Source organism: Atta colombica, unplaced genomic scaffold (genome assembly GCF_001594045.1).
Source record: "Atta colombica isolate Treedump-2 unplaced genomic scaffold, Acol1.0 scaffold164, whole genome shotgun sequence".
NCBI lineage: Eukaryota > Metazoa > Arthropoda > Insecta > Hymenoptera > Formicidae > Atta > Atta colombica.
This window is the reverse complement of record NW_017259255.1, coordinates 905,693-916,440: the sequence shown is the minus strand read 5'-3', so window position 1 is coordinate 916,440 and position 10,748 is coordinate 905,693. Positions and strand designations below refer to the sequence as shown.

Sequence of the window (10,748 nt, the reverse complement as noted above, 5' to 3'; positions counted from 1 at the left end):
TAACCTCCGCGAGTTTTGCTTTTGTGCATACATGTTATTCGTTTACTCAATCAAAAGCTAAGAAATACCATAGCGTTTATCTGAATTATCTCATGAGGATAAAAACAGAAAAAAAAAACATTTAAAAATCCTAGACTATTTTTTAATTAATAAACCATATAAATTTTAAGTAAATTTTAAATTGTATACGATATGCAGTTGTCGATACATATCCAATATTGAAAGGTTTACAAGTCGCGAGAAATGATAAAAGTGGTGAAATTTTGATTTAAAAAAAAAAGAGGATCAAAAGATAATACTTTTTTTTTTAATCTGCTTTCCGCAGCTTAAAGATTACTGTTATCCACAGTCATCCTTTCGATTCGAAACATATCTGACTTCAGGGTCGACGAACGCCGCGGGATTTTCTCTTGTCTTCGCGGTGACGAGGCCGAGGTGACCATACGGTATTTCCTTTCGGTCAGGCAAGAGCGCGGGAGTGAACGCGAGCGCGCGTTTATTGTTAGAGAGAAGGAAGAAGTGGTTGGAGAAGAAGGAAGAAGGAGATGGAGAAGGAGGAACATGGAAAGAGCAGATGAAGGAGGAGAGTATAACTGTACCATCTTTCCCGAGGCTTGCCAACTCCTTCCAGGGTTCACGAACCTTGTCGACCGAACCAAATTCGAAGGTCATTGCTCCAGTTCCAGCTACCTCGTGGAATCCCTATAACGTCGTTCGCGAATTCGAAAGTAATCAATTACTTCTCAGATTACATTGAACATCAAATTTTGTCAAGTAATAAATGTTTCTTTTAGAATTTTTTACACTGAAAAAGGCTATATTCTTTAGAAAATTCCATTTTTTATTGTAGAAACTCCGCTTTAAATTTCTGATGTAATAATTTTTAATATATGTAAAACATGTACAGCTATATGTAATACATAAGTTCTTTTTATTCTCTTTATGTACAATTTTAAGTAATATATTAAAATAATAACACTTCCTTGGTAATAATTAATGTCAAAAATTATACTAATTTAAGATTATCGCTTCTTAAAATCTCAATAGTGATTCTTAAGCTCATTTTGTGGTTGTAAGAATTGACTAATCACAATCAAATATTTTTCTCATGTTTGATTGTAATTGATTAATTCTTACAATTATAACTATTTATACAATTATACTACTATGTTTACGCAATTGTAGAATGGGCTTTATGTATTTTACTCTTATAAAAAAAAAAAAGTTATAAAGTTGTTTATAGAATTTAAAAAAAAAATAAAGTTTGTAATTTCAAAAACTATGAAGGATGAGAAACTTTCTTAACTTTATATTCTTTTATAAAAACATATAAGAATCACCATTCAGTTAAGAACCCTTTTGTAAATTAATATTATTAGCTAAATTTGCAATAATTTAACAAATTTCGTTTAAAATTAAAATTAAAACTTTAAAAAAATATTTATCGAACTGATCGAAATATTTAGCGAACTGAAAAATTTAATAATAAATTCGTATAAGGACTAAATAAGATAAGTACGTTGTATTATGCACATTATAAATAAGATAAGCACGATAAAAGAATATATTACTACAAATTACAAAAATCTTCCAACAACATTTCGGTGATTTCGGTTCTCAACGGAACCATCTACAGTGGATATATAACTTACATTAACAAATTTCATTTATATTATGTATTATATATGTAAAATATATAATTCATGTATACAAGCATGTGCCTTCTTTTATAATTTTTGTTATGCAAAGGATATCAAGAGAGTTTTTGTTCAGACTATACAAAGAGCGAATACCAATTTATACGAGACTAAAAGTCAATTGCACCAATGGTCTCTATTATTAACCCTAATTAGTGATTTCGTATATTTTTTTTAGATTCACTTTGACCGTAGCATGCACGAGAAGAAAATTCAGTTAATTATGATCAACGCTAATCAACCTTAATGAAACTGGCCCTAAATCTCGTTTATTTAGGTGGCTTAGCCATACACCAATGTGTCGGCCAATATACGACGTAAGCACAGTCCTTGATAGAAATAGTCGTGGTGATGCGATAAAGAGCTAGGCGTAATTCGAGCCGACGTTTTGTTAAAACGATAAGGCTCATGTTGAGAGCTTCGCGTTAAGCGACCCTGAAAGTTCAAGAACGTCAAGGTGAATGACCGCTTTTCTAAATGATTTTATCATCCATTGTCACTGTTCCCTTCGAGGTCAATAGTATTAAAAAATATAAACTTTGATGAGTCTACATATATAAGCGATAATTAAATAAATCACATAAAATGAAAGATGATTATATGCAATAAAACGAGATTGTGTGTTTTTTATGAAGTATTTCTCTTAATATAACTCTTCTTTGAGCCATTTTACACGCAACATTTTTATCGTGTTGTGACATAATTCATCATTTTTATTATCTACATTCTTTTTACATTCTTTCTGCATTTTTATATTAGTATTTGAAATTCTAAGAAAGAAAAATACGAGATGATAAAACATTAATTAATTTCTCCCATAAAACATTAATCTCCCATGATATTTCATTTAGGCATGATAAATATGTTAAAAAACTTACTCGATGTAGAGAGAGGGGATGATTTCGCGTTGCGCTTAATTGACGGCTTTCGGTGCCCGGAAACTCGTCATACGGATTATGTCGTATCGGCGACACGGCGCGGGAAGAACCGAGCTGGTCATTGACCGTGCTCCTTAACTGGTATATTTTCGTCATCTTCCCGAAACGCTCGCCAGTCCCGGGGTCTTTACGTTTCGTCGGTCGAGTAAAGCTACGTATGTACATATACGTATATGTGGCGCGGCGCGAACGCGAGCGAAACCGTGTCGGTCGTTGAACCGACGACTGATACACGTAAACCACGGGAACGTTGCAAGGAGAGAGAGTTTATCTGGTGGGAGATGATCATTGGTTTCGTTGCGCGATATCGATCTTGGAACGAGCTCGTTTCTATACGCGCAATAACAATCATGCTGCACATTTTGAATATTCAAATACTTTTTACAAACTATTTGTAAGAAATTTAACCTTTCGAAACTGTCGGTGGATTTATTAGATCCATTATGCAGTGATTTTTTTTGCATAAGATTATTGATGATGAGTAAAAGTAATTCACCTTTCTCTATGAAGTAATATTAAAACAAAAAATATATTATTATATTTGAATTTATCCATTAATTCTTAATTCTTGTATCTGTTATTGTATCAATTGCCATTTTACATAAAAATTTAATTGCTGCACTTCAATTTTTTTTATTATACATCTAAATTTAAATTATTCTTACCAAAATAAACTTAATATTTGCTCTTTTTATGTAAATTATTTTAGTTTCTTGAAATTAATGTTTTTTAATCATGTATATAAATCTCACAGATCTAATGTCATTAAAATGCTTTGAAGGTCTTCAAAGGAAGATTTCAAACATACAAAGTTACGTGTGTTATATTTATATATTTGGATATCCAGATCATTAAACGAATAAAATTTTTCTAGAATATTTAATTTTTTAAGTAAAAATATCTTTTCAAATTCCATGTCAGTTATCCTGTAAAAAATTATCTGTCAATTCTTAATTTGTCTCATTATTTAAGATGTTCCTTGCTTTGAATCACAACCACAAGCTGTAGGTCATTGACTGAAGAATTGCACATTCTCACATGCTTTAATTAAGGATTTTATACACTGAAGAATAGAAGCATGGATCAAAATTAAAGAAGAAACAAGTAATATTCAATTAAATTTTATCATTGTAATATATCAAAATCTATAAAATAATCATGTGACAAATAGTAATGCGACATTATGATAATGCACAGAAAATATTAATTTTAATTTATTTTATTTCATCTAAACTTTCATGAAAGCATTACAGACTGTAAAATTATAAGAGTGAAATAATCACAAATAATTATTTTTCTATTTATATCATTAATTATTATTACTATTCAAACTCGAATGTATTTATAATTTAATTATAATTTATAAATTTGGTTAATTACTCACTTTATAAATTTTTATTGTTTGTCTTTTGTTGCTCCAAGGAAAAGTACCGACAAACTCGTGGCCATTCGGAAGTAACGAGATACAAATAGAATCCCTCACGATTGCAGCGGTATAACAACGGGTAGAGGTGACTGCCCCCGCGTGTATTAGGTCACATTTGCGCCCGCTTCAACTGGTGCTAGTTTGCTTGACGATTACATCGCCTTCACAGGATTGCGGAATCATTGACCTCTTGAGCTCTTGCTATACTATCAAACAAGCATCTACGTGTAATTAACCCTTGTACGGCAAATAGAGAATATATGCGCCATGAGAGTAATAAAATATTTTGTAAATCACAAATATATTTTTATGTAAGAAAATTATCGATCGAAAATTTTCAGTCTAAAATGCTAGTTGATAATTTGCATATATAAAAATATTTTCGTAAATCTAACAGTGTTTGCAAAAATAATGCCAATTCTGTCCTAATTAATAATCGTTCATAAAGAATATATGAAAACTTAATCAACAATTTTTCTAACAAAACATTAACTTCGTACGCTTTCACTTCCTTGTCCATCACATCTGCTTTCTTATTTTCCTTTCACATCTACTTTTCATAGATTGTATCATCTACTTCGAAAGAACCATCATTGTGAGGCACACTATCAGTTTCTCTTAATATTTTTTCGAGTTACATATAAAGAGAATCTTAATGATCGACGATTAATGGAAGGCGTACATGTCATAAAATCGATCAAACTTTATCATAATGATAAATAACAGCGACTTTGATGTTTCTATCCAAAGCATCATAAATATTAATAGAAACATCAAGATATCTATAAGAAATTAATCAAATACATTCAAGAGTTTGCTTCTGAAACTTTCTTTTATACTAAATATGTAATAAGCGACAATATCAATTTTTATTTTAAATTGCTTGTCAATTTAATAAGTGACATTACTACTTTGGTTCTGTTCATAATTACGTTTCAAGAGTGAAAAAATTTCAACTTATAGAATCAGATATGTATAAATTCACATAGAAATATTTAAGCACCAAGACTTTGACCGAGAAAAGGATTTCTCTTATTTAATTATAGATCCAAATTCGTATCGATATTCATAATTGAATATCAATTTTTCATAGCAAAAGTTTCATAGACAAATAAAAATATTTATTAAATACATATTAATAAAAAGTGCTATCACTTTTAAGTCTTACTCTCACCTCTCACTTACCATAGCTCGTATCGAAAGCTAAGTAAGATATGCAAATTATAAATCGTAAAAACAACTATATTCCACTCTTATTCTAATAATCTCACGTGTAAATTTATTTCGCTCGAATATATTACATGGTTCAATAAACGCGGGAGTGCGGAGATTGACTGTGACATAATTTAAAGAGATCACGTGATACTGTCGGGACCCATTTGTCGATTGAACCGCAACGAACATACGTAATTATACGGTCTGTCGTTCGAAAACGAATTGACAGTTCATTCACCGCTATTTCAATAAAGTCCGTTCTCTTCTCGTACATACCTTATATCGTAAAAACTTTTCATTACTTTAAGATTATAACATCGAATGATGAATCAACATGTCCTATGAAGAAAGGTCATTTAACAATTTAAATCTCAGAGGAGTTACATTTACCTAATGTGATTTTCCTAAAATTACATAATTTACATAATCCCCATTTATTTAACTTCGCGCATGAACGAGAAGGAAATTGGGCGTTGTGATATCGACCTCTGATACTCTTTCGTCGCGACTCGACGTTCATGCCATGCCTGTCCAGCGAAGCGCACTTGCGCTGAATAGTGACGAGGCCGTTGACACTTGTCTACGTACGTATATGTGTGTGTGCAGAAATAGCGTCGATGCTTCGATGCACTTACCAGTTCCTACCGTTGCTCGATAGGTACTGGCTTCGCTCGGAGATAGTCAGTGATTTTTAATCTGTACATAATTTTCTACTCTTTAATAATTTTCTATCTTTTTCTATCTTTTTAAAAAAATGTGCGATTTTAGTATCTCAATTATTGTTTTTTTTTTATTTTTATTTTATTAGATAAAAGTATACACGCTAAAAAACGTATACACCCATACGCGATGTCTACATAATTCCCACTGTGTTAATATTAACATTAATATGGGTTTCAAACCTCCGATGTTTATATATAAATACTATGATAGTGTTGATTTGAAACTCATGGTGTTGAATTCATATCGATGTTAATATTAATACACAATGTATTCAACACAGTGAGAATTATATAAATATCGCATGGTGTTAAATTTACATCGCTATTTTTTTATAGAATGTATTAGATTTGTAATGTACAATATATTACGAGGAGCTTCAAACAGACCTAATGAACAATGAAATTGCGCTGTGATCTCTCAAAGCAGCTTCGAAATACGATGTTAATTACGTAATATGTTTTCGTTTTACGACGGAGCATTGTCCTTGGATAACACTCACGAGCAATTAATAAATACGATCAATGTAAAAATACGCATCACTGAATTCTTAACTAACGCATAAAATAAACGATGACTAACTTCAATTATCGAAAATCATCCAATTATATATCCTTCAACGATAACGATCGCATTATTTTAATCATTAACGAGTAATCCGCCTATAAAGATTGAACAGTTGCGCCGTTAAATCGTTTCCTGCTCTCAAGGACTTTGCAAGTCGATATCGACTACTGTATGTTTATCGTTAACGTTCGAATGTCCAACGCGACGTTTTATCGCGAATGATGTAGAGAAGAGTGTTATGCTGCGAATAACGGATGTATAAAGATATGTGATATGCGCGATCACCTGTCGTTGGCACTATCGCAACGAGGGTGTCGCAATTACCAAACTAAGGTCCCAGCTACGACAATACCAGTTCTCCGCCGCCCGGTATCCGATTTCCTGTTATTCCATGATGGAGTGTCCCCCTGACACCGCATGACACTGACGATCCCGATATCATTCGATCGTCCACGCATATGCTATCGTTTGATATTTTTAGCCTTATCGATCAGAGCCTACATCGAAAGTGTATGGTAACGAATCGATCGAGTGAAATCTTTTCAAACCTAAGAAAGAAATGTTCTCCTCTCCCCCTCACCTGTAACTTTATTATTATCAGAACATGTCATAAACCGCCCGAGCTGACGGAGACAATAGACTTAATTTTTAGACTTAATTTTTATTTAAAATGTCACAAAAAAGAGTAAGGAGGTTTATAAAATATTTCATTGCGATCGATGTGTATTTCTTCTTTGCATCCTTGCTGACTGTTGCAACAGGTTAGCACGTTGGAGTCCTTTACAGTTACTCGTCGTGGCTACAGTTCGTTGCATTGTAACGGAACTCCAGTTCTTCCGCAAAAGATCAGTATCCGATCGTAATAATTGCGTAATTGCGCAATTGCGAGACTACAAGAAAGCACCGCTTTGCAAAAAAAAAAGTAGAAATCTTTATTTTTCTTTTCTTTTATTTTTTTTTATTCGTTGTCAGCAACAACGATGTTAAATTTTTAAAGAACGAAAAAGATTTGCATAAAGCTTTGAGTAAAGATTCAAATGCTAAAATCTAATCTAACTACTTTTGACAATGTTTTATATATTACATTTACTGTATATGTTTCTAATTTTTCTAATAATTATCATTAGTAATTGTTGGAGACAGAAATAAAAAATTATTTAATTAGTGCCATAATTTGTTTCTACTTTTAGTAAAAGTTATTTTTAACAATTTTAAATTAATTTTAATTTCTTATTATTACAATTGTAATAAGATAAATATATCCAATATAGTTTTCCTAAATGTTATAATTTTTGCTGAGTCCAACATTGAAAATTGGTAATTACATACAAAATTACATTCAAAATATATAGGAACATTTCTGAATTCATTGATTGAAAATATGACATATTCAAATAGATTTTCAATATTCACATGGATGTAGTAAACATTTAACTATTCATGCATAACTATGTATCTATAAATAGCAAGTAAGCCATATTGGGTGTAATTATTTTTAGTAGTAATTGCTTAATGCCATTTTTATGGTAGGATCTATACTTTGTAAATCCATAAAGTTACGAGAGTACAAGTGGGTCATCATGTTAAATACTACTGACCAAACGCTTCGAGGTGAGGCAACGAAAACGTCCCTTCGAGGGACGAGTCATTTGTGAAAGCACGCCGGAAGTCATGCCACGTAAACCAGTTGGGAGCGTCAAGGCCTCCGAAATATACTCTAAATAGCTGTAATTATCATTTCGATAGGATAAAAGTCCATGACTTTATCATAGAAAAATGTAACATAGTAAACAAATCGTCAAAAATCATAGTAAAGAATATAAGGCAGTGACGTAAGCAGCAAATCTAAAATGCTGATCTGCTTACGTCTTACTGCTTAAATTTTTGCCATAGCCATAAATGACGTACATGGATGCGAGGCAAAATTATCTTCTTCTAATAATTAAACGAACGTCGTTGCGTCGTTTTCCAAGGAATATTCTCGAACAATGAATAGTCATTTTTTTTAGTGACAGACACGTGGACAGGACACGTGCATGAAAAAAAACAAGCGCGATTGTTCGTCACCGGCGTCAATGCCTATAAAAAAAACATGCTTACGGTAGATTCATCTTTATGATTAGGGGGTGGATGAAACAACGGTCTCATGTAGAGAGGTAAAGGGAATGAGATGCGAAAGCTGACCTTGTGCGCGCGTGTTTCCAACGATCCAGCTAATAATATAGTCGAGTGTATTCATATTCGGAAACGCTAGATTGCGCGTGTCGGAATCCCCTTTGTCCCTCTTTATTCTTCCTCTTCCACTTTCCTCTTACCTTGGACTTCATACGTTTATTCAATTTACTCCCACATTATTTCAATTTTACGGTCAGGTAATAAATAAGTAATGACATTCACGTATATGATAAGATAAACAAGTGAGATAAGAGAATATATTTTTACATCTATTATTATTCTAGCAATATCGATGATATTCTCTAATCTATAATGGTCATAATGATCTAAACATGCTGTGCGTTGCCTATACTATATATCAAAATAGATAATGTCTTAATTAAACATCGCGCCACTGCAGGCTCCTTTTCTTTCACGCGTCTTCGTTCGTTATCCACGGGTCTCTTCTGCTTCGTCAGCTTCTACGTCGTCGCACACGTGCCGCTGCGTTAAGTATTTCGCTAGCAAGGTCAGCGATAGCGACTTTGCTTCCTAGAACCTGGGGGGTATCACTGATAACCAATAGCGCTCGTTCAAGATGACTCGTGACAGTCATGATTTGAGGTACTCGGATTATCTTTCTTCTCAGGAAAACAGTCCTCAGGAAAACAGGCCTAGACCTGGAATAGTTCTTATGTACGAAGCCAATAATATTTGCAACGAAAATTCAAACGCGAGAGATTATATATTCTTGTTCAATTATTATCTCAATGTAAATGAAATACAAACAGATTTTAGAGTAATGTCCATTTTTTTTTTCTATCAATATAGATCGACTTCAACCATTTAACTTACACTTTTTTACTTTTTTTCTAATTCTAAAAATTTAGAAAAAGATAAAGGAAGTAAATTAAATCGGAATAAAAGTTAATTTACTTGATTAAAATAAATCTAAGTGTATAATGAAAAGTAACTGATCGCAAACAATAGAGGTTCTTCCAAACACGTAATTCTCACAAGTAATGCAAAAATTTATATGTATATCATCATCGTACTTCCGATACGCTGCGAGATACCGGGTGCATTATTATTCACAAATATAAAAAGAAGGCTGACGCACAGTCGGGAGTTGCACTAATCGTTCGCAGTCGGTCCGATGCGACCGCAGCCTCGACGACCGTCCGATAACGAGGAAAGATTATGCTCAAGGACAAGGTCGCGCCGCGCCGCGTCGCTCCGCTCCGCTTCGCTCCGCTCTTTGCCTCGCTATACGTCCATGTTCGCTCCGACTCTGCTTCCAAACGACACGAGACATTGCGACAAATCCGCGAGGCGGAGATATATACGCGTGCACGTAGCAACACTAGTAACATGCTGCGCACATGCGTGACGATACAACATTGATGTGTGCGCCATCGTCCTTGTGACGCTGCCGCCATCGCCACCACCGCCGCCGCCGTGAGATTGTCAACAAGAACAAACTGTTAACCAGAATTCCGAAGTACATTGGTGTACACAGGCTCTTAGATGTGCCAAATTCTGCTATGATATTTATTAAACGTCTACTCGACTAATAAGATTAATAAAAAAAAGGACAGCAAATTGGTTTTAAAAACAAAATAAAGATCATATGAAAATTTTATCAAAACATTTGCAAATTATTTAATATGATTATTTAGATTACCATTTAAATCGCGCAATTATTAAAATATCGGTCCGATGTTGTAAAAGGTAAACACATCCGAAAATAGATTTTCATTGGGTTATCTCGCCATCCAGGTTGCCTCACAATTTGTTTCCTACTTAATATATCTCTAATTTTTAGCGACTATGTAGGCTCACACATGACAGCTAACTTGCAGAGAGTAACCTTATACTAGCTATGTGTAAGATTAGTGTAAACTAGCCGCAACACGTAACCATGCCTCCCTCGCAACAGTGAGTCGATCTCTCCGAAAACTAAAACTGTCGCAAGGACGTAGACCAAAGACGTTGGACTGTTTTAAAGCGTTTGTACGACGTATTCGACCG

The 10,748-nt window shown here is 33.4% G+C and overlaps 1 protein-coding gene across 1 annotated transcript; it reads right to left on the bottom strand.

Moving 5' to 3' along the window:
* Nucleotides 1-9,059: 9,059 nt before the first annotated feature.
* Nucleotides 9,060-10,090, bottom strand: LOC108686135. Its single transcript, XM_018191243.1, has 2 exons — nt 9,813-10,090; nt 9,060-9,391 (listed from the first exon to the last, which is right to left on the bottom strand). The coding sequence occupies exons 1-2, from the start codon at nt 10,088-10,090 to the stop codon at nt 9,193-9,195; spliced, it is 477 nt and encodes a 158-aa protein (XP_018046732.1). The 3' UTR covers nt 9,060-9,192.
* Nucleotides 10,091-10,748: the final 658 nt, after the last annotated feature.

Bases quoted from the DNA above. Each gene is read 5' to 3' on its own strand.
- LOC108686135 (XM_018191243.1), bottom strand. From the start codon at position 10,090: ATGTTACTAGTGTTGCTACGTGCACGCGTATATATCTCCGCCTCGCGG. The intron at 9,392-9,812 runs GTGAATAATAAT...TTCCAGGTCTAG, and splicing joins TCAGCCTTCTTTTTATATTT to GCCTGTTTTCCTGAGGACTG.